The sequence below is a fragment of the Electrophorus electricus genome, chromosome 8 (assembly GCF_041902795.1).
Source record: "Electrophorus electricus isolate QZ-2024a chromosome 8, ASM4190279v1, whole genome shotgun sequence".
NCBI lineage: Eukaryota > Metazoa > Chordata > Actinopteri > Gymnotiformes > Gymnotidae > Electrophorus > Electrophorus electricus.
The window spans coordinates 15522946-15548200 of NC_137504.1; the positions used below are offsets into that span (position 1 = coordinate 15522946).

General features: G+C 37.0%; 1 protein-coding gene across 1 annotated transcript in view; it reads right to left on the reverse strand.

The window, feature by feature from the left end:
* The window catches only part of fstl4 (follistatin-like 4), a 118473-nt gene that overhangs the window by 3864 nt on the left and 89354 nt on the right, over positions 1–25255 (reverse strand). Inside the window, exons 7-14 of the mRNA XM_027011011.3 lie at positions 15462–15628; positions 11856–11976; positions 10851–11012; positions 8078–8212; positions 5957–5983; positions 5253–5371; positions 4320–4469; positions 1361–1468 (exon numbers count right to left, since the gene is read on the reverse strand). Of these exons, the coding sequence (XP_026866812.3) occupies positions 1361–1468; positions 4320–4469; positions 5253–5371; positions 5957–5983; positions 8078–8212; positions 10851–11012; positions 11856–11976; positions 15462–15628 (989 nt within the window). The remainder of the gene's footprint in view (positions 1–1360; positions 1469–4319; positions 4470–5252; positions 5372–5956; positions 5984–8077; positions 8213–10850; positions 11013–11855; positions 11977–15461; positions 15629–25255) is intronic.

Sequence of the window (25255 nt, forward strand, 5' to 3'; positions counted from 1 at the left end):
AATTAGCATTTTGATCCTCAGTCACACACATAGCCAGAGTTAAGAACCCAATAATGTCTGTGACCATAATTCTATGAGAACGGCACTACAGAATCCTGTTTATTTAAAACACATATTTCATAATTTTACATAACAGATGTCTGTAATACAGTCTTTATAAGGCAACTGGTTCAGTTGATTATGGCTGCAAACTAGACAGATCTGCTTCCTTCTGTCAAAATCAGACTCTTCTAGCTGTGGGAACACAGCCAACCTAATAAAATGCTCTTCTATCTTACTACTGGCTTGTTTGCTTGTTTGCTTAATGCAATGAATTGGTGATCTAAGTTAGATGTTTGACAAAGGATATTACATAATTTGTAAAAAAAAAAAAAAAAAAAAAAAGAAGAAGCCTACTTGATATTGCACCACTCAAGAGGGGTATTGCTTTTAGCTTCCACAAATTGCAAATGCCCAGGTCAATTGCCGTGCTTCAAATGGTCATGACATTATCAAGCCATTTATATGTGGTGAGGATCTATATGCCCCACAGCCCATTATGTGGCTTCCCTGTAAAATCTGCTCCTGACCATTTGAGTGATTCATACCCTTTGTGGTAATTATTCATTACTATTGTGGCATGGTGTGTGTGTCCTAGCCTGAGCAAGCAGAGAGAGATGAGGCAATTTTCCACACATTATAGTAATATGATACGAATATTATTAAAACAAGCAGGAAAGAGTGACAAAAGGACCTTTTACTTCCTTTCTCTTTGTATAAAGCTCTTGGTTCAATGAGGAAAAAGTGTGTATGACATTACGATACCACCATGAGTGGAAAACCAGATGAGAACTGAAACATGTTCCCATGATAATAAGGTGGGTTTTTATCACTGTGTGGAGACAGCCTTGCAGTGTTTTAATGGAATTCTTCCTTTGTGAAAGAGAATAATAGGTGCTGTGTCCTACGGTGCTCCCCTGCCTATTCTGAACTTCTCACAATCCAGCGAAGTCATAAACAGCATGACGGTGGTCCCAAAAGTAAGACAACAGTGAGACTGCCCTACACCTAAATCCCATACAAGATGTGTTGGATTCACACCCAGAACATAGTCATTAAATATCTGTTGAAATAAAAGGGCTTAGTTACATTATTTAACTCCAGGGGGTGCTGGGGGTTGGTGTGCAAACAGCATACTAAATATGCTATGGTAATATATGGCAAAAGACATACATACATTAAAAGCAAATGTGACTATAAATCACTACCAGAAGGTTATATAATATAAATCTTGCATTAAGACAACAATGTTGGCCTTTGAGATTGCATGTGCATGATTAGTCCCTCATCTATTTAAGCCTCCGCATATCGCGTCACTCACCTGCAAGGTGGGATGGGTCTTCTGAATGTCTCCCCAGCTCAGCACCCACACCTGGTCATGGGACTTGTCATAGAAGAGCCTGACTGGCACTGGGTCTGTTTCTACAGCCTGTGAGGAAAAAGCAAAATAAAAAACAGACGGAACAACTGTAACTTGCCATGTGGTCAGAAAAACCCTCTTAACCATCCTTGAGGGGCAGTGCTGCACATGAAGAAGCAAACGATGAGCAGGAGTCATTTTAGGGGCCCAGAACAGTGGCCACTACCAATGGATCAAGCACTTCTGCAATAAGGGCTACACTGCGATCTACCCCGCAGTGATGAGGAACCAGGGTTAGGGGGAATATGGTGAAAAAGTGTTAATGACTTAAATCTGAATATACTGTGCTAACCATATTTAGTAATGTACTCTTTAAAATACATAAAAAGAGTAATATATTCAATATATATACACATTATGAATATATTTAAAATTTCAAAAGGTACATGTGTAGAGGTTGTGCTGTAGTACTATTTGTCGGTTTTCTGTCTGTATTCTGAATGCTGCTTTTTCAAAATGTATTGAGCTAAATACTTAATTTCTGTATTCTGAATACATATCATCGTTTACATGTTTTATGTTACAGCCCTACTCTGTGTGGAGCAGATATGCATGTTGGTTTCAACTTCTAAATCAGTGACTGGCTGACATGACTCACTCTAACAAATCTAATGTATTGGCTGCTTTGTTCAGTATTTAAAGGCAAATAATTAAATTCATGGACAAAAAAAAGTGATTAAGTGATTGCTTTGTTTCAAAATGAGAAAGCCATGAATTATAGAATTAAACAGAAAGTGTACTTATACAAGTACATCTTGTGCATTATGTATATAAACTGTAAGATTTTTGTCTCATATATCATCTTCATCTCTTAAAAAGTAGAGAGTAAGGATTATTATGCACATTAGGATTAGTATCTACATGTGTATTAAAACTAAAAGATACTCAAAGATTATTCAGAAAGAGAGAAGCATTCATGATATTACGATATCCATGTGAAAGACAATCAATAAAATAAGATGGAAAAATGGCGGACTTCCAAACACCTCAATGGTTCTCAGATTCTATTTAATTCATTTTGAGAAATACAAATAAGACCTGCTATATGAAGAAACTGTGTAGCTCCACTGAGTCAAAATTAGGAAATGAGAGTTTTCATTTAGAACCTCACATTTTTGACTACTCATGAGCTTGAGCGAGTATGGAATCATCAGTTCATCCCACAGAATAAACAGACAATAAAAAAACTGAAAAGGAAAAAAAGTGGCAAGAGAAAATTCCCTACTGTGGCCTGAAGATGAGGGAAAAACCTTGAGAGGACTCAAAACTTTAAAGGGGAACCTCTCCTCCTCTGGGTAGCACCACATGGTGAAGTGATAATATTAAATCTCAGTTGTTATGTCTCTAACCATTGTACTTATGGATGCCATGCAGTGTTAAACATTATACATCCCTATGCTGTATATTTTGTCTTTCTGTGCTCCTTGTGTTGCAAGAGAGAAAATCTACATTAGTGATTGCATGCTCATGATTCAGTGGTGTGTGATATTGTACAAGTTACACTGGATGCTGGATGTTTCTCATCACCCTGCTCTATAATTCAAGTGTGTTCTGCTAATGTGTTCAGTTTTATTTATGTATTTATACAGTAGGGTATTGTTTGTCATACTGATGTTGACTTACATATTCTAGTACTTATTGTTTATTGCACTCATGATTGTCTAAGATTTTATGTATTTTGTACTTCTAGGCATCAGCATTGATCCCTGTATTTCTACAGTATTCCAATTCATTGGTATATTGGACTCTAACCTACTCTACTGGCTAGGATGTATTCTATGAGTAAATAACAAAGCACCTTTGTAAGTCGCTCTGGATAAGAGCGTCTGCTAAATGCCGTTAATGTAAATGTAAATGTAAATGCAGGGAGTCTCAACACACTAGTCCATTTATTAGTAGTAGAATGCTGAGAATGTTTATGATTTTTTGCACTTTATTCTACCAGTTGGGGCATGATGTTTATTGTCTATAATCAGTTTAATTATATATTTTTTAATTCTTACTTAATTAATTAAATCTCAAGGCCAAATGTGAATCACTTTAAAAGGTCTACCTTTGATCACAAACTCCAATTTTACTAATATTTCTGTTTAAACAGTAAAAGCTGTAAACGTTCAGTTTATGAACAAAATGAACATTTTCAGAAAAACAGAGGATGGTACTGATTTATAGGCTTGTAATTATGAATGCTGGGTCTTGTTATCATATGTTATGCAAAGGAGGACTCATCACCAGGGGATGGCAGCAGGTAAATCATTTATCAGATGATCTACAGACATGATTGCAAAGTTGATGTTATTTGATAGCTGGCGGTAGTGCTCATCCTAAAATAGTTACTCTGAATTCTCAGGCAAAGGGGGCTTTCATATCTGAAGGCATGCATTAACCTTATCACACACACACACACACACACACACACACACACACCCTGAACACAGTTACTGTGTCCAACCTGCTACTATGAGCGGTATCTATGCTCTGTGTTGGAAAACCGTTTTGTTTTACTCTTAATCCTGTCACTTCCTGTTCTCACTCTTGCCTTTTCCACTTCCATCCATCTTATGCTGCCTTTTCTGCTCAGAATTGCACATTTTTTACTTCCTCACAGCATTGCTCTCTGTTAGAGCTGTAATGGATTCTTTACCTTAAAATCCCAAATTGCAATAATTTGACTATAACAAAAGGCCAATGAGTAAATTAAAAAGTATGTAACTAAGCCAGTCTCAACTTCTTTAAAATTAGCACAATTCAACAGAAAATAGAAAACAGATGCACACAAATAAACAAATACTAGCACCACATTGACCGCACTCCACAGCAAGCCAAACCAGTTTATGTTCAGTCAGAGGTGTCTGCCTACCTGGACAACTTTCTGTGCCTGGGTATCGATGACTAGCAGCCTTTTCTGAAAAGGTTGGGAGACGTAGACATACTTGTTCCGCACACTAACTGCTGAGCCCCACACACAGTGTTGGGGTGTAACCCCCTCACTTTTGGGACACATTTCCTCCTAGAAAACCATGGAAAAATTAGCACATTTCTTCTTCTTTCTTTCTTTTTACAGAGAAAATAATACATGATGGTTTGAAGCTATGATCTTTCAAAACATTGGTGAGGACTGTGCTGAAAGAGCTTTGAAAGAGTACTTGGCTTTGTGGACAAAGTGTAGGAAGATCTCGTTTGTGATCTACACTGTCTCCTTTGGATGACATGGCACTACACACAGATAGTGTATTCCAATATTGTTTTATACACACCTGATCCTGCCATTTAAAAACTGGGATGCAGATAATATTCAAATACAGGACACACTTGCCAAGTTTAGAGTGGGGTATGAATACTTGATAGTACAAAACACTCAAATAAGGTGGGATTTGAAAAATTACATGGTGTGTGTTGAATGAATGGTTTTGACAGTGAAGGGTCTGATATTTCACATTTGCATTTTGTAAAATATGGTACAATCCATGTAAAATATATAGTCTTATCTTATTTTGTTTTATTAGTTATTATTAATAAATTAAGTAAACGGGTAAAAAATCAATAAAATACTAATTTATCTCTATACAGCTTCAAGAAGTTTATAATGATAAAGTTTGAACATAATCTTCAAGCATTTCAAAATAACTATAATAAATAATTACTTTCTCAAGGAAAAGAGACGCACCCCCCCACACTCTTGTTTACACGTCTGGCTAACACTCTGGCACCTCTAAGGTGACACTGAACTGTTGATTCTCAGTGTTACTAAAAAATATTTTTGCCCTTTATGCTCAGCACTTTTAACACCTACATAAGTGGCCATAATCCTTTCACTTTGTTTGATATGCCTCCGAATCTCGCAGTTGCCAGGCTGCAGTATCGTGATCCCTTCATCAGAGAAAATGTAGAACATATTTCCCACACTCAGGCCTGGAATGAAAAACACACAATCATATAAATGATGTCATTTCAGCCAATATTCACCTAACACAGTATTCACATGCAGCAAAAGAGAGATTTAGGACCTAGTATAAAACTGTGCAGTTCTCAGTCTATTAAAATTGCTTGTGGATAGTGGAGCTAAAACTGACATGAAAAAAAAAAATGCAGTTGGAGGTCTGTCACCTGACGGCAAACAACAGCTGTTAATTAGCAGGTGCACACTAGCAGAGTAATGCTTTCTCAGACAGCAGAGTTGTCATGCTGTCAAAAGATACAAGGTGTAAAAGATACGTTCTCAGATAGGCTGTGCATGTTAGTGGTGGTGTTGATGCTGACAACTACAGTGTGGCAGTCAGAAAGCTCTGCTGGAGAAATTCACCCTGCCTCAAAGACAGTTCTCACACTTATTTCAGATGGACTGGGCAATGTGAGCTGAGCTGTGGTGGCTTTTTGGTAGTTACTGCTTACATACCTACACACATATGCACACACACAAGCACACACACACACACACACACACACACACACACACACACACACACACACACACACTCACACTCACAGTAACATTACCTTCTTCCCGCCACAGAATGTTTGCCACTGCAAAGTCCAAGTGCCGGGAAGTGTAAAGAAGAAAAGAGAATATATGATAAAAGCATCATTAGGAAGTCCATTTAAACTGAGGCTACTTGTTCAGAAATCTTAGCCCTTACATATTTCCTTGTCCACTGTACCCCTGTCCTTCTCAGATAACAGGGACAATTCCTATTAGTGTGACTTAAAGCAGTAAAGCAGAAAACCCCACAGTGTTTTTTGGCTCTGATACTACGATAACTTTATTTGAGGGAAGAACAGAACAAGAAATGTGATACCTTTCATTTCAAAGAATTTATAGATCAAAAGTTGTTTTACTGTATTTAAACGACTAATAATTGGACAAAAAATATTCACATTTGAAGACATAGAAATATATATTAATAAATGGTTCTGTTCATCCCATCCTTCTACGCAACATGAACTTCTGATCTTGAAATTCACACTACACCATCCATCGTTCTGAATGAGTGAGCACATTCAACAAAACATGCTGTAGACATTTGTATATTGGTTGTAGCATCACTCAAGTTATAAGACCTCACTGAATAAAAGGATCAAAATCTCACAGAAAGGTATAAACATACATTAAAATGATTAGAAAGCTTACAGAAAGTTTACAGTAATATATAAATTGAACTCTCATGCTCTTCCTGGCCAATTCAGTCTAGAATAACCTAGCTACAGTATTTAATGTGGTCCAAGCCTATCAGTGATTGTCAGATAATATATATACATACAGGGAGAAGAAGAGAATTCTGCTTCTGCTTTCGGTAAACTACTTTTTTCCAATTAGCAGACCGAATGTAGAGTGGCCCCATAAACTCCTACTTGTCATCTGTCTTGCGTTACTGCCTTTGCCAGGAAGACATTAAGTGTTTGTCCCAGAAACATTTGGCATGCCTCCAGAAACTTTTAATGCTTGAATGAATTAAACAGCAAGCTTTTATGTGTATATCTTTAGCTGAGCAAACCAATGGAGGCCTTGAAATGTGCACATTTTCTTTTCTGTGAAATCAGATTCTAAGCTTGTGCCTACAATGATCAGAGGAAGATTGCTCTCATGGGTCATAATGTAACATTACTAGTAAGTGAATAAATAAATGTGTCATGTTTGGCACCTCCTAGCATCCTTATTGTCATGGTTACCCTGCCTCGGGTATTTGTTTTGTTTCCGTGTTTCGTTTTCTCCACCCTTCATTTATAGCACCTGGGTCATGTTAAATTCTTTTTAGTACTTGTATTTAAACCCTGTCTTCTTGCCTGTGTGTTTGCTGGTCATAGTGATTCCTAGCCTCTGTGTTAATCCTAGCTGCTGTTCGTGTTCCAAGCCTTGTGTTTTCTCTGCCTGTTTTGTTATTTGCTAGTGTTAGTTCTTATCATTGCTTGTGTTTTTGTTATAACCTGCTACCCATTTTTGTCATCGTGAGTTTTGTTTTCTTTTTGTTGATCATGTATTCTTGGACTTGCATATTGGATCTATTACCCTGGACTGTTATAATGATTACGACTCTGGATGTGCCCATAATAAATCTCTCTCTTCTACATGTATGCGTTCACCTCCTAACCACTTATCATTACAAAATGGAAATACAATCTTTTGTTTACATCTCTTTTTTACACATAAATATGTTTTAGAAATAAATATTTTGTATCAAACTGTATTGCAAACCCATTTGGATGGTACTAAATTCAGAAGAAAATCTAGTTATGAACATGCCAAATTGAATAAAAAATTAAACAGTTAATTCCTCAGTCACACACCGATATGTACATGCCGAGAGAGATGGAGAGAGACAGAGAGAGAGAGAGAGTTCGAAAAGCACACAGTCTCTAAATTTTATTATATATGAGCAAATACCAGAATTAACATGTTAAATATAGCAGAGAATTAAAATGCTAATCCCTCGTGTGGAGCAGTGTAATACTGCAGGATTGCTTAGCTTGTATAGATGTCAGAGTTGTCAACTCTGACAGTCTTAGGGCCAAAAGAGAACTGGCCTAGGGCTTGGGAACAGCTATGTAGACCATGTAGGATACCGACTTTATAATACTTAGATCTAACTTTGCAACTGTCTCATTATCTATATCACTACTCACATGTCTTTCGTGCAGAGTCTTCTATGAACAGGGATGAGATGTCTTCATCCACTCCGACTTCATTTTTGGCAATGCATGTGTATGCTCCTGTATCCTCATAACGCACGCTGTTGATATGTAGCTCACTGCCGTTGGCTGAGGAGAAAACACAAAGATGGGATCTCTTAGCTGTGTAAAGCCACATCATGCCGAGTTTTCTCACTTGATGCAAGGCTCTCAACTGTAAACATGGGTTGGCATGCCACTGAAGCACCCTTGGTAGAGGGCACCATCCTCTACTCAGACTCCCGGTAGGATTCATGCTCGTCACTTGCACCACAGGGTGTAGGACTAAGGTACGAAAAACACTGTCTAAATTTTGTGAGGTGTGTTAAAAAAGTGTAAACAAGAAAGCTCACTATGAGGGGTGCATATCCTGAGAAAATCCATTCTCCCTTTACTATGAATATTTTCTGGTTTTGCTGCATTATAAAGCACTGTTTTTGTTTTAGGCTGCATATGTTGATAAAAATCACTCTGAATGGAACAGGCTGCTGTCTCATAACAAAGTGTAAAATGTCATAGTTTTGTAATGGTGAATGTTTTATCAAAGTGAAAATGGAAATGTAAAGTATATTGTCATGAAATCCATATTTTCACTGTACTGAAACAAGTAAGATGCTCTCATTGTATCGACTTGAACCATGAAATTTTGTGCAGGCAATTAAAAAAGTATTATTGAAAACTATGAAGGTGAGAAAATCTAGGTTCTAGCTGTTTAACCTCCAGGCAGAACTGTGCTATATGTGATATCCTGGGACATCTGTTGTGTGTTGGCCCTTTCTGATCTATGGGTGCATCCTCAGATCTATCGCTCCCCACCACAGCTGCCTTGATCACAATACAGAAATCTTTAAAACACATCCCAACTGAAGAATGCCTGAGTCTGATATTGCTTTCATGTTTTGTGTCAAAGAACTTGTGCATGTCCACTGAGCTCTTTTATTCACTCTCTTTCTCTTTCTCGTTCCACAGCTTCCCTGGTTCTTCTGTCTTTCCTTTTACCTCAGCATCCTCATAGCATGCACTTTTTCCTTTTTATTCTTTGAAGTGTGGACTTGATCTCGATCCCTCTTCCTGGGAGACTTTCATGAGCTAAAAGCACCTTCACTTATACCAAAAATGCTATTCTGCAGGGAAACTGCAGCCTGCAGCTTTCAGTTTCAAATATTATGTGTATTCTCCTTCAATATGCATCCTATTATTGTTTGTACTGATAACTCTTATATAATTATTACAAATATTAAACATGATGAATTATAAGTGAAATGCATACATGAGGAAAAACAATCTATGTGCAATCCATAACAGCACTTTGGCCTACATATGGAAATGAATTTAGGAAAATTAAAAGTCCCACTTCAGAATCTGTTTTAGTACTAGGCAGAGGAACCATAGCAATTACAGGAACCAGGAGTCTGAATTCCATATTGCTGACCATGCAATTTGAATTAATATGAAAAAAAAAATAGACAAAGGTGACTACACGTTTGAGAAACAGTATTCACAAGACATCTGCAAAGTCTCTTTATCAGACATATTCTGATTGCTTTTGTATTTGGCTTATCCTATAGTTTATCTTGTAAACTATAAAGGTCAAATCACAGTTCCAGACTTTAGGTTATGCCTTCCTCTAGATTAAATTTATAGCCTTAAATTGTACTGGATTAGTATTGCAAATACAATTAGCACTTCACACTGCATCAAGAACTAACAATAATCTCTGTCTGAATAACCATTCCTGAATGGTGTAAACTGAAACATCAGCACATAGAGGAAGATGAATGAATAAAAAGGCATATACCTCTCCGTTGGGCCCTGCTGAACTACTTGAAAATAACCATTTACCCCATTCACCCAGTCAGTAGACCTGAATCGAAAGCACTTCATTTTCATACTGAACTATAAGAAACCCGCACACTCTCAAGCATCTGATGTCGATAACTGCCTATTACAGCAACTAATGACCCAAACACAGCTAGTAAAGTGCCTTCTAATGAGGGGGGTGCTCCATAAACGATGCTCCACTGTGGTCCTGCTGAAATTGAAACTGCCTTTAAAGAGAGGGGCCCACGTGGCTGACCACAGTACATTGGGCATTTCATAGAAAGCTGTTTATATTATCATTACCCATGCAGGAAACCTCCCACAGAGCCAAGTGCTTGACTAACAATGGAACTTGTGTAATCTCGGGATTCTTGAGAGGGCTGTGTGGCTGTGTGGGTTCTTGAATGCTTATAACTGTGCTTCAATGCTTTATTAAATGATCTAGACAATCACAAAGGCATAGGATTTAAACAAGTCTCTCTTTCTACGAATAAAATGTTTAATTCTAGGTCAATATGAATCAGCAATTAAACAGATTGCTGGGGGGCCAAGGTGGTCAAGACTCACCTAAAAGCCAACTGTAAAAGGAAGGCTATGTGCTATGGGTTGGTATTGTATTCTGTAGATGAATCTATGTAAATCTTTCTCTTACTTAAAACAATGATCCAGGGCTTCACTCATAGAACCTGATCTGGATAAGAAAAGCCTTAACTCTTATTTCTTTAAAGTTTATGCTAGCTACTAGATGTAGTACAGCCAAAACAAATGCTAGCATTTATTCATTGAGTGGCTAACAATGAAGACTAATGAGGAGATGTATCATTGTCTCTCATGTTTCAAGCTGCTTCCTACACACTCTTTGTGTAAGTGGAAACACAGCTAGAAATTTTCAGGTTGGAGGACTTACCGATGAGCGAGAGCTGCTTAGAACTGTAGGGCTGCAGATCGAGGCCATTCTTCAGCCAGGTGAGTTTGGGGTTGGGAATGCCATCAGCATGGCAGTGTAGACTGGCAGCTACACCAGGTTCTTGGGCCTGAGTTTCTGGGTAGACCAGTATTACTGGAGGAACTGAGGAAGAGAGCAGCAATAGAGAGGGAGAATGGGAGAGAGGGAGAGAGACAGAGAGAGAGAGAGAATTCCTCCTGTTTATCATAATTCTCAAGTACATGTCAGTGATGTGTGGTAAGGGAGAGAGAGAAATAAGGATGTATTGCCTTCAAAAAACAAAAAAACTTGGATCCCACTCAAGGTCTCTAACACAGCTATATCAATTTTCAGTTAGCCCAATCCCCCTCTGATGAAACATAACAATCATGCTTATTGTCTCTGTTGTTTGAAAATGTTTTTCTGCATCAATTTTTTTTTCTGCATATATCACACAGTAATTAATCAAAGCACTAAAACTGGATAGTTATCTTTTATTTGATAGAGTATTCTGTTTTCCAGGAACCTTTGGCCAAAAAGGAGGGCTGGTTATAAAATAATTTAGATAAAAAGGTCCATACAAATACCTGGTATAAATATGTGTTGTTACGCACTAGAAGCTTTAGAGTTCTCTGTAGCCTTTGGCTTTTGAATGTAAAAAATTAAGTTTATTTGCATGACAATAAAATAAAGAAATGCAAATACGCAAACGCACCAGTACTGGTATGCACTAGAAGTAGTAGTAGAATGCAGTAATGAAGTAAAATGCAGTAGAAATTTGTCATGAAGTGTTTAGGCTTGAAGTACTAGAGAACCACACCTTAGTTTTAGTAGTGGACTGAAACAATAACAATGTAATTAAGTGGTATATTGTGATATGTAGCTATATATTGTACATTAGTCCCATAGTCTGAAATGTGAAATGATCTATTTCAAAGGAACATCTAAAACAAAAAAGTTAGATGTGAAAGATGTGCTATTACTAACCATTCACCTGCAGCACATGGGTCTGGGACATCTCCTCGTACCCATATGCATGACAGCTGTAGTTTCCCATGTGGATGGTTATCACCTTGGTAATGTAGAGGGAGCCGTCATCACCAAAGTCCTAATTGAGGAAAAGGGAAGAGGAAAAGAAGGGGACAAAACAACAGGGAGTCATGGGATAGATAGACTATGAATCAACAGCGTCCCGTGAGTGAGCGGATGCAGGGGTTTGTGTCACCCTGTCATGCTTCTTTGGGCTGATAAATGGCAAGGGTTAAAAATATAGCCAACATTAACGTGATTAATGAAGGCAGTTGTTGTTTTTCAGGGATGTTACAACTCACCTGGGGTTTTAGTGTGGCTAAGGGGAGATTTAGGCATTAAACAGTTCTGTATTTGGACGAGCTGCAGAAGATAAGTGATTCTGAAAAACTAAAAGGCCGATTTGGTACCATCATCCTCTCACATGCAGGTTACTGAGCTAAACTCTGTGGTTAGATGGGGCACTGCAAAGTCCAAACCTGACAGGCAGGACCAAGCACCAGCCAAGATTAAGAGTTGTCTATGGGTCTCTTTGCATCAGGCCAGAAAATTCCCACTGACTTTGTTCATATATGCTGAGTTATTACTTGATTAGTTATATCTATTATAATGCTGTAGCTGCAAAGTAAGGCAGTCATACATTTTACAGCCAATTTGTACATTGTAATCCATCCTCCTGGCACCACTAGTACACAATGAAGTTAACTGACCATACAAGAATTCTGTTCCCTGTGTACAATTTGCCAGCATGTGTTTTAACCACTTATGAATAGAGAATAAATGGATACACACACACAGACAAAACATTCAGACAAAATATGGAAGAACTGTGCAGAGAACAAGTTACCATTAATCAGTTAACTTCTGAGTACATAGAACTGACCTAAAAAGCAGTGTTAGCTTGTATGTACAGCTATAGGTATAGCTATAGAGTGCTAAACTAGCAGCTTGGTGCTTATTTGTATCATTCTGGTATATTCTGGTAAACCACGACCAAGAAGTTAATTTTGTCTGTCATAGTAGTAGCTGCAACAACTTTGCAATCTCTGAACAGCTAAGAATTAATTTGTGTAATGTCTCAAGTAATGATCTTTGCAAAAATGTTCAGAAACAACAAAAGTGGTATACCACTCAATTGACAAATAAGTTTACATATATCACTATACTAGGTCAATTGTGAATTGAATTATGTGTTGGCATAATGAAACTAATATGCAAGACTGCATTTGTATTCAACTTTTAAAATAATGCATGCTTCAAAGGAATATTTTCACATACAATAAGGAATTTATTTGAAATTAAGATATCACATGACCATTTCAGTATCATTAAAATGGATTTGATAGTCATGCATTTGATAGTTCATTTAAATTCAATATATTGAATGGGAAACATTCAGAACAAGAATTTTTGTCTGTGAGGAAAGTGCAAAGTCCGAGTCTGATGTGGCCTTTACTTTAATACAATGGTTAACCCTAATCAGCCCTCTCCATCTCTCAAAATCACAGCATCATTTGTAAAAAGAAAGCCACTCAATATGTAAACTGCCCAATTTCACAGTGAAATAACATACCGCCTTTTGTTACACAGAGTAAAGAGGTCTCATTCAGTCCACAGGAAATTGCCTTTCAGGAAACCATAAAAAGTGCCTTTACTGTGAGACATTTAATCACATCGTAATGTGTGGCGTGGTTATTGATTTTGAAATGCATGCAGTGTTCTTAAAACTCAGACAATATGTAAAGTAAATACAAATAAGTAAACCAGAACATCGGTACTAAAAATTAATTGCTAGGGAAATCTGTTTTGTGTGACAGCATAGGTGTGCATAAAACATTTTGCTGCTATTTGGAAAATTACTTAAACTCTATGCTGCTACTGCAGTTCTGATTATGTAAGCAATACTTGTGCAGCATGTGTATTGGTGCATAATTATGATCATATCATGAAGTTAAATCATAATATCATAAAAGAGTTTTGTTAGAGTTTGCATCTATCCACACATGAGAATATGAACCATTTATTTATGATATGATTTAAGCACTTTTACACCTTTAAAATAATTTAAATGGCTCACGCATGGTCTATAAAAGATGGTTAGATCAATGACTTAATTTTTCTTTTTTTTGTAGTTTTATAAGATGGTGTAGTACTGTGGTAAACTATTAAAAAGCAGAATATTATTAGGTCATTAATAGGTAAACCCTTCAATGTGACTACTTTTTCTGCATCTTGCTTTTCTTCAAATTTTGTTAGAACTGAAAATAGATAAATAGTATGTTGGACAAAAGGCAGGGCAAATCCTTCAAAACAATATGGGATTTCAGCTGACCAATCCTTGCCTTGTAATATTCAGTAAATTAAGAAAAGACTTCACTGAGCCTGCTTTATTTTAAGAAATGTTAAGGCGTATTTATAGTGCAACAGACAAGAATATAAGAATTTGAAAGGGTCAGCAGTCAGTGGAGTGCTTTAGGAAAGTTAAAATCCTGCACTACAGACAACTGTCTCAGTACTGATTTCCCATCAGCAAGCTAACGCCAGCTAGCTACACTGAGGTTTATGCCCAGTCCACCATCATCCACAGGTAGCTACACAGTCAGATAAATATTTATTTGAGCGCATGTTAAAAATTAGTCTTAATCTCCATACATGTGATGCTTTTATGTTTAGCAAAAGTAAATGATGAAAACATTAGCTACAGAAGAATCTGTAGATTTGGCAGTTCTGAATGTACATGTAAACAACCAATGTATAAGCCCACAATCTCTTGTTCATATTCTTGTTGGCCTGTCTGCTATTGTCACTGTAGCAACACATAACAAGCACTTAATTAACAGCTTAATTAGAAAATTCTAAACAGCCAGTGGACAAACACAGACATGCAGGTAAACTGAACAAAGCACTTCATTAAACCAACAGCCATTCCTAATACCAACATACTGCCCTTTCAAATCTCTTTCTATTTTTTCTCTCAGTTTGTGGTCAGCATGGCTTCTGAACTTGCTTCTGAGACCAAAATCGTTATTACTTGCAAATATAATGAATATACTGGCTATAATGCAAAGTTAGTATGAGTGTTAATTAGACAAAAAATGAAAGCCTCTTGCACAATATGATGTATGCTTTTATTAGCATTTATAATTTTATTTTTTATTTCTAACATTTATTTCATTGATAAAAATCAATGGAACTGGACTCCAATTGAGCCCCCATACTCTGAAATAATTATTAGCTAGTTCAGCAGCTGTCCAACTAAATTATGTTGGAGTGCAAATTTCTGAAAATACTTCCTTTCAAAACTTAATTTTGAATTTCACCAATTGGCCATTTCATTTATATCTAAAAAAAAAAAAAAAAAAATTAGGCCTCTTTTGATTGCATAACGGAAATGGCCATATGAATAAAAGCTTCACCAACTGCCTCTTCACTTCATATTCATGTTCATTGTCTGGACAATAATCTAGCGTACCAGCAGCTAATCTTGGTAAGTCTAGATAGCAGTTACTATATGCATTGGTTTGACAGATCACTTTTAAAAATGAACCAGATATGAAGACTCACGTTAATGTCTTCTAGGTCCAAGAAGTTGAGTACAATGCCATTCCTTTTCCAAATGATTGGTGGCCTCAGTGTCCCCTGAATAGTGCAGGACAATACTGTGCTCAGGCCCACAGTCACAGTGGTAATGCTTACCCGTTCTTCCTCGGGGAGACTGAGCTGAACAACCTCTGAAAAAGATGAAAAACCAAAATAAAGATCACTGTTCAGTGTATGCCCACAACAGTGTTTCAAATTGGTTTTTAATTTCTTGAAACTCAAAAAGGGCAAAATCACCCCCTTTCACCCAACCAGTGTAAAGGACTGGTAAAAGGATACCATAAATCCTGCATGTGTGATTGACCCTGGGTCAGTAATGGTCTGGATCGTTACAGCAGAAACACCTTCGATTGCTTGATGTACATTGATTCCTAAGATCTGACAGAGAACTAAATTGGGTCATCTCAGCATAAGTACCAGAGCTACCTTCACCGGAAATAAATGCTTGAGGCTCTATAGATCTTGCCATAAATTATGAAATAATATGCCCAATGTAATTTTGGTTCTGATCAATGTGATTACATGTTTTTACTCATTGCTAGTAATAGAAAGTTATGATAGTAAATTTACTTAAAGTTTTTTTTTCAAGTACTACACATTTAAAGCACAATACATGAATGTTTTTTATTATTCCATCAGTAATAGAAAGAAAGGTAGTGAAGGCTTATTGAATGTGGGAATGTGCAGAACCAAAATGAAAACCTGTTATCTAGCCAAGCGTGAAATAATTAAAAAGCAATAAAATGAAACTAAAGTTAATAGAAAAACACAAGCAACAAAATAGTAATAAAAAAACAGAAAAACAATGTACCTGAGGAATATGAAACGTTATATATGTGCTGGATATATTGCTTTCAGTTTAAAAAAAAAAGGCTTTATGGCATATAAGAGCTGCATATTTCATGTTGTATTGCCAGGTTAAGTAGATAAACATAAACCAGGCACTGAGCATTATTTAGACAATTAACATGAAATATCAGGCTGCTCATTAGAAGCACTAGAGACATCTCACCATCGCAGAGGCATTTGCACACAGGCTCTCAAATCTCTGCAGTGGATCTGGAAACTTTATTAGATGAACCACTATGTGACCACATTAGTCAATTTAAAATATAAAAAAAAAAAAAAAAAAAGCATAACACTTGCCAAAATAATAATAGATTCACGCTTAAGGGAACGATTTGCAGGTGTCAAATGAGAGATCCCCAGGTGTGCACATACAGAGATTCCCCCTGTGCCAAGAGTCATAATAAGAGACGTTTTGTTGACTCCACAATGTTCATATGAGTTATATACAGGGTTTTTTAAACTGAAAAACAACACATTTCTGGAGCAATATACTTCATACCAACAACATTCGCCTTTGCCAACCCAAAAAAGCAAAAACACACCTAGTCCGTACACACACTCAAGTTCCAATAAAGAATGAAACAGATTTTCATGTTCATTCTGATATTTTAGTATATTTAGGGAATATATTTTATGGGAATGCATTTCTGGGCTATACAATTAGCCTTAGGTGTGACATTACTCTGGCTGAACAGAAAATAGAAATGACATCATCTTCACGGAAGGACAATTATTTCATTGCACATGGCAGACTTGTTTAGATGTTGGTAAATTTCTTTACAGGTTAGTTTAAGAGAGAAAAAAAAAACTTTTTTGGCCATTTAATTTAGAAGAAATTCAATATGCAAGTCCAGTTGAAAAAGCAGCATTTCTCTATTTATGCAACATTCTTTAAGTGAACTCTGTAGTGTTCCTCAAACCATTTAAGTGCGTGTTTTTACAGACACTTGAAAGTAACATTTTAGTAATAGGACAACATGCTCAGCCATGATCAATGTCATCACTGTTTCGACTGCCTTGGGCCAGCACTGATGTATTTGAATAAATGAGGCTGCCCAGTTCTTTAGAGCAGAGAGCACCTTGTGAGCTGATTGCTGCGATATTGAGAGCAATTTAGTATGTATGCCATGCAGGGAAAAAAAAATCCTCCTCTACTGAAAACATCAGATGCATGCCGGCTTCCACCATTATGTTTGCCTGCTGGTTCCAGGTACATTTAATTCCTTCAAATAAAGAACTGTAATTGAGGTGACAGGCAGGGCCGCACGGATCAGGCTAGCGCCGACCCCAGTGCATCGATTCGTCACAGTGAGGGGGACATCCAGCGCACTACACCTGATCCTCCTGTCAAATTAGAATCATGTTTGCCATTGCTGCAAGTATACCATGGTGAAATTACTTGTTTGTGGCTAGTACTAGACAACATGGAACATTTCTCAACAGTTGGAATTGGTACACAGTGACTGGCCAAAGAATTTCATTTTAGATGAGCTATTGAACTGTCTCAAAGACTTCAAAGATACTTGTACGTATATTTAAACGGATTTCATGTCAGTCTTTGACATAGTAACCACTCAGCCACCAAAGCACTCTCTTGGATTGTGATGCCACACTAACACCAAACACCAAAAATAAAATGCAGCTTTCATGATTCAGTCACTGCTTTACTGTTAATTCCCCACCCCAGCCACTGAGGGTGATACAAAGCATGATTCCTGGTGCCACGTTCAGTTTGCCTACCAATTTGTTGCACATCCGCCATGAAGAATGGTCCTATTTGACCAAATGATGATGGCCTCCTCTCTGGAAGAGACACACAAATTACCCATCTGCTAGCCACTGTGGCGCTCCCCACTGGAGAAGGTTGACATGACATTATCTCTGTAATGACTCCCATCTTCTCTCCTCATCCAAATATAGCCAAGCTGAAGTAATTGACTTTTCTGGAATTTGCAAGTTATTGATTCATCTTAGCTAAACATTGCTGGTAAAAGAGAAAGTGTTGCTATATGACCAAAAAAAAACCCTTCACAAATAAAAAACCTAAGTAATCAAATACAGACTATTTAGTCTCTGTGTGTGTGTGTGTGTGTGTGTGTGTGTGTGTGTGTGTGTGTGTGTGTGTGTGTGTGTGTGTTTAGTAGCATATGGTAGTCTATATGTTCCTCAGGTAAGTGAGATACACACACCTGGCTATCCATATGATGTAAAAGAAAAAGCTGCCTTCTTCCATGGCTCCATGGTCCAGTTCTGATATTCACATGCCCATTGTAAGCACTTTCCTCTGTGTACAGGGGTAAGTATGGGAACTCTGACTGTACATGCCCTATACACTGCAAGCTGCAATACACTGTGTGTTCTGCCATCTTTCTATCATAGTCAACATGATCTTTTTCAGCAATTTGTGCTACAATAGCTCTTTTGTGGGATAGGACCAGACGGGCTAGCATTTGTTTCCCATGTTCATCTATGACCCATGTCAAAGCTCCCTTGACCCTGTCACTGGTTAACTGGTTGTCTTTCCTTGGACCACTTTCCTTGGAATAATTGGTTGGTACATATTGGGAACACTACACAAAATCTGCTGCTTTGGAGATGGTCTAACCCAGTTGCCTAGCCATAACAGAGATCCACACTGATTTTTGTTTTATTTCCTGCCTGGGGTTCCATGGAATGCTGGAATAATACAGACCTCAGTTGTAACAGTAGCAACTTGATACACTGCAACTTTATTCAAATTGACTCTGGAAGTGGGAGGAACAGTGGATGTCAATTTTTTTTCTCTTTCTCTCTCTCTCTCTCTCTCTCTCTCTCTCTCTCTCACACACACACACACACACACACACACACATCATTTCCATCCTTTCTCCATTAATCCCAAATATACTAGGATTAAACAGTTTTCTTTTCTTTTTTAAAAGAAAACTATACTGGTAAAATGTAGACTCTGGGAGCAAAACTTTTATAAGTATTTATCGAGACTTCGTAGTACTGGCCGAGATGAAGGTTTCCCCATGGCATCACATTTTCACACTACCTTTGGAATAAATTAAGAACAGTAATTAATGACAGCACATTTCCTGTGTAACCCTGTATGTGTTAAAGTAAAATATTCTCTGTAAAAACCTAAAACTCCCACATGCAAAACAACTGCTGGATATCCAAATATTGTAAGACCTATGACTGCTCTTCTAACATTTCTGTGATTCCACTGTTTAAAATGTTTTATTGAAATGTGTCCAGTGAATTCTCCAAACAGTAAGTCTTGGACACAATAGGTCTAAAAAAATGAGTGAAAGTCAATCTGAGTGGAAAGGGCCTAACATGCCTAACATGTCTGAGCTGTGGCTGGAATTGGAATACAATTTTTGGATAGTCTGTTATTGCTGAAGGACAGTGGTGTTGAGGATGGGATGATCAGTTGCTCCAATTACTTCCACTGTACTGTGCCTCCTAATCTTATTCATATAAGTGGGCTGATGCACACTCCTGAAGTAGACACTCCTTCAAGAGTTTTTACCCGTGGTCTTACCCACACTTACACAGAAACACCAATTGAAATGTTTCCCCTGGAGGGCAATATATATATATATATATATATATATATATATATATATATATATATATATATATATATATATATATAATATTTAAATAAATAATTGTGGCAGAAAAGTTTTTACTCATAGGGACCTTCACTAAACAGCATTCTGCAACTGTAAATTATGACAGTTCAAGGTTTAGGTCAAAAAAGCAAATGGGTTTTAAAATACATACACATGTTTCTATGTCAATATGCATTTGGGTGAATGATTGATACAATCCCAGAGCATGTCACATTAAGATAACTTATAAATATTTTACGGGCCATCAATAAAATGTGTCAGCAATGCCTTCAGAACCCGTAGGCTAAACACTGAGAGTGGAGCAGTAATGGTGGCAGCCTTACTTTGTAATGAGAGAACAGTGCTTAGCATCCCTCACCACAGCAGTCCCAATGGGCCACATTAACCAGCGGGGAGATGAAGGGCAAATTACATGATTAATTGCCTACCTGAGGGTTAAAGAAATGTTTACTGAAACAAGAGAAGTTTGGAAGTTGCCCTATGTTTTAACCTGTTAATTATTATTGTATAACAAAAATGGCAGCAAATTTGCATAAGTGCTCCATGCTTGCCACAACATCTAAAAGGTCAGTATAGAAAGTAAAATCATAGTTATTGTCTGAATACCAAGGGTGCCATTTCACCTCTTCAGCTGCATTCATATTCAGCCAAGGTTCTTGATGCTTCAGTCTTTTTTGGTCTCTTTAAATGGAGGACAGAGCATCATAAAATATGGAAAAGAAAAGCAATGGAGTGTGAACATATTGACTTTCAGCTGAATATGGTGCCAAGCACTAACCGCTATGAATAACAATCATTTCTGCATTCAGATGTGGGCTGGCCCTACAGGGCATGGGGTTAGCATTGCTTTGTAGTTGAAGATGCTTCAGTGTTTGTTAACAGTAACTGTAATTTCAGAACTGACAGATAGATTTATTACCTTTTTGACATATGAGCTTTGATCCTATCTGAAAAATTCAATGTTCTCATTCTTGCAGGAACAAAAGCTGTACCTTAGCAGTGTTGCTCCAGTGCCAGGTGGTGCACCGCTATGGGTTCTGTGCTTCCTCTATGGGTTCAATACTTCCTATACGGGTTCTGTGCTTCCTCTTCTCTACTAAGTGTGTTTGTTTGTGGTAATGATTTAATTTAATTTTGGCTTGCTTTTATTGAGTACAGACAGTGCACCAGCTTGGAAACAAAATAATGGCCTCTATAGGGATTCTAGATAAAAAATAATCCTTAAATAAACTGATAAACTTCTGTAAAAAAACACTGGTTTACATAATGCATCTGAATGTACTTCTAGTTCATCATCAGTCTATGAAAGGAAGGAACTTAGTACTGTGATTTTTTACTGAATTATGGCTAAATAGATGCTACAAGGACTTAATAAAAACAGTCACAGGCTTGTGATAAATAAGAAACTGTTCAAGTGCAGAAGGAGATGAAAGTCACTTATTTTTGTCTTACTGATTAAATGTTAAATTACATTAAATTCAACTTTATCTTTGTGCTAAATACAATGCCAATGAAATACAGATAGCATCGTATTGGTGGGCAGTGGTAGCTCAGTGGTTAAGGTACTTGACTTGTAATTGGAAGGTTGCTGTTTCAGGCCCCACTGTTGGGCTCCTGAGCAAGGCCCTTAATCCTCAAACTGTACTCACTCATAATTGTAAATTGCTTTGGATAAAGGTGTCTGCTAAATGCCATAAAATTATTGGTAATGCAAATACCAATGTATGTAGTGCAAATGGGATGGGTCTGAATGACTGATGCCTTAAATGAATGGAGTTGATGATATTATAGTGTAAGGGCTCTGCAGACTGTCTATAATTAATTAAATGAAGCGCAGTTCAGGGATTGGTTAATGAGCTGACTGAGCAGAGGGAGGAAAAAAAACTGTTTCTGTAGGTTATTGTTTAAAACTCTGTTTGTGTAGGTTATTGTAGCACTTCCCAAAAGGGAAAGGAGTGAATATTCCATGGTTGGAGTGTGAGGGTGGAAGATCTTAGTCATTCTCCAGCCTAACAGACTGTTAGAAAGAAAATCTGAGGTCCAATTACAAAGACATGTGCTGACACTAAGACTGATGAGCTTGGAGATCAGTTTCGATGAGCTAACCATGTTAAAATCTGAACTGAAATCATGAAATGACATTCTGATACGTCAAGACATGGTACTGGCATCCTCTGTTGACCTGTTCGGACAGTAAGCAAAATGAAAGAGATTGAGTGTTGAGGTCACTTCCTGTCATAAACGGCACTTGTTGTTTTCAATTTATTTATGGGATTTTATGGTATTTACCCTTTTCTGGAAAACTTAGTTGGTCAAAAGGTAAAGTGTTTACCAATGTAAAAACAGCACTAGTGCACAGAACTGAAGAAAAGCTAAACAGTAACACTGCAGTATGGTAAAAAATAATTTTAAAAAAGGAAACCACTATACTCTATATATTGCTTTGTGTGTTGCCCTATATAAAAATGTTTACACTGCTTTTTCTGGGGTGTTGATCATGCAACAAATACATGGCCATTACAATGGCTATTGTTTTTTTTCCCATTTGGGCACTGAATATTGGTTCAGTGTTTTATACATTTCATTGCAGAGAATGCATTACATTCTTAAAAGCTCTAATAACAAAACAGGCTATTATTATTGATCTGTTTTTACACATAGCTTTGGCTTCTCCTAGCTTAAAAGGTATTCAAAAAGAAGAGTTACAGAGCTGCTAGAGCATTTCTCAAAGTTATGCTCCTATTATTCACCTATGATACACTCAGTAAAGTTAAAAAATCATTACATTTTCCCCTGCTCCCATTGCAACTAATGGATTTGATCAAAGCTCCATAATCAAACCAAATATGTTCATGCACTGAACTAAAATGTGAAGATTTATCCATTGTTTTATTTTATGATCATCTTTTTAATGTGTGCCTATTTTGTATGCATTTACTCTGTATTCTCCTACTATAGAAATATTTGCACATAGTGAAAAATAGTTACCTTAATAAGCATTATAATTTGAATTGTATTAGAATTAGCATTGTATTAGCATTGTATTAGAATTAAACTTTTGTCAGCTGGGCACACAGTCTTGTGCTGGCAGGTGAAAGTTAAGATGTTTGCAATATGGAATAATTTTCAAGACACAAATACATTTTTGAGGCTTTTAATTGAATCTACCCAACAACGTTTAATTTAGTCAGTATGGTTTATTATGTAAAGGAGGAACGGTTGAGACATTTAAAAAATTATTTAATCAAATTATGTACTTTTAAATAACGTCTCTGTGAGCTATCATGTCTGTTCTACCTTCTGTCTTTCCCTTTTTAGCAAAGCTGCTTTAGCTAGTTCTGCTGGAGTATCATATATAACTGTCCAGCCTACTTTAAATAGAGCTAACTGTCTCTGTGTTTCTTATCTCTGCTAAGATGTACAATGCCCCTCTTATCTCTTCTGATACTGACCTTGACTGCCTGACTGCCACAGAACCAGCAGCTGTACCTCATTGGCTCATCTGCATGTTCCAGCTACTCTCCTGTAGAGATGAAAAACTGTTCCTGGGTGCCATGAAAGCTATAGTGAATAGACTATCACTATTGGCTCCCATGCTAGACTGTGTTTAGCTTTTTGTTGTGCTGACTCCGAATAGAGCTACTAATTGGTTGTAACTGAGTACCTTTGCCAAATATTTTTTATTCCTTCAAGTTTATAAGTTTCTCTTATAAGTTATATAGCAAGTTAATGTAAAGAAAAAGCAACGTTATACAATATGTGTTATTAGTTTGCAATTTGGTGTTAAGCAGAAGGTTTCTTTCTCTTTCTCTCAGGAATTTTTTCCTTGCTATTGTCACCTTGGTTTGCTCATTAGGGGCCTGGACCTGGATTCTCTGTATATGTAATGTCTGTAAAGCTGTTTTGTAACGTGTTGTAAAAGCTCTCCACAGATAAATTGAAATTTGAATTTGAAATTAATTAAAATTTTAACTTTTGATATATTTATTTTAACCCAACCTCTGTTTGTAGTCCTCAAATTTTTGCAGCCCTGTTCTTCAGTAAGCTGTGTTTAATGATTATCCTTATTATGCATTACTAAATGAATATGTTTACTGTTTAGCTGTTAAATGACTATGTTTACTGTTTAGACCCCAGTCTGTGCAAATAACAGATCACAAACAGATATGTGCTTTTCACCTTCTCTTCAGAGAAAGCACACCAGCTCACACTGACACAAAAACCCAGTTTGCCCTTATTTTACCTTTTGGCCACCATACAACAAACACATTACTGCTAGTCTCAGCTGCAAGTGTGGTGGCTGACGAAGATCTGATAGAGATGTTGGGGCATCAAATCTCTTGTCATGTTGCACATTGTCTGGGAACCTGAGGATTAGAGGGCTAACAGCACAGTTCATGGCAAGTGGACAGCACTCAATTTTGCAGCTACAGGTGGAAGAGCACAGCAATGCAGTGACCATAGCTTAACATGTGCAAGGTCTGTAACATCAGGTCCAACTGGTGAGAATGTATGATTTGCATTAACCATAGGTTGTAATGCTGTATTAGTGATCACATTGAAATGATAAAGAGAGCCTCCTTGGAAAAGTAGTTCATGACATTTTTTAAACAGTTGGCACTTTTACTTTTTTAAATTGAAACAGTGGTACAGGATAGCTGGAAAGAGTTCTACTGTTGAATATAAGCCATGTCACAATTCTGTCCAGGACACACAGGGAAACAGCCATACAGTAAGATTTCAATAATGTTTTTCTTTTTTTTTTGGGGGGGGGGGGGGGGGGATACAGCAATAACTGTGCTATGGAACCTTGCCTCTTGAGTTTATTTCCTCCATCTGAAAAGACATGCGGTCATAATGTAATAAACCAAAAAAATATAGAGCATAAACCATTTTCACCCCCTCCACTTAGTTCCAGACTCAACATTATGACAACGACAGGAGCTCTGAACCCAAACAGATTCATGTATGAACAACATAGACAGTAATTTTTTAAAATAATTCATTTATAATTAATAATAGCTTTAAATGTCATGAGGAGTTAAATAATTACACTCTCTAGCAATTATGTCACAATTATTGTATTAACACAAGTATGACAATGAGTTGAAATATTCGATTTGGCAGTAATTGCAGTGTCATTCATGTGTACATGTTGATGTCTTATAAATATAATTATATTATTACAATTGTATTTTACTAAGCTTGTGTTCTTTTTGTTCATATGTTTTGTCAGGTTTTTTAAAAGGTATTTACTAAATTTACTAAATTTTTTGCCATTTT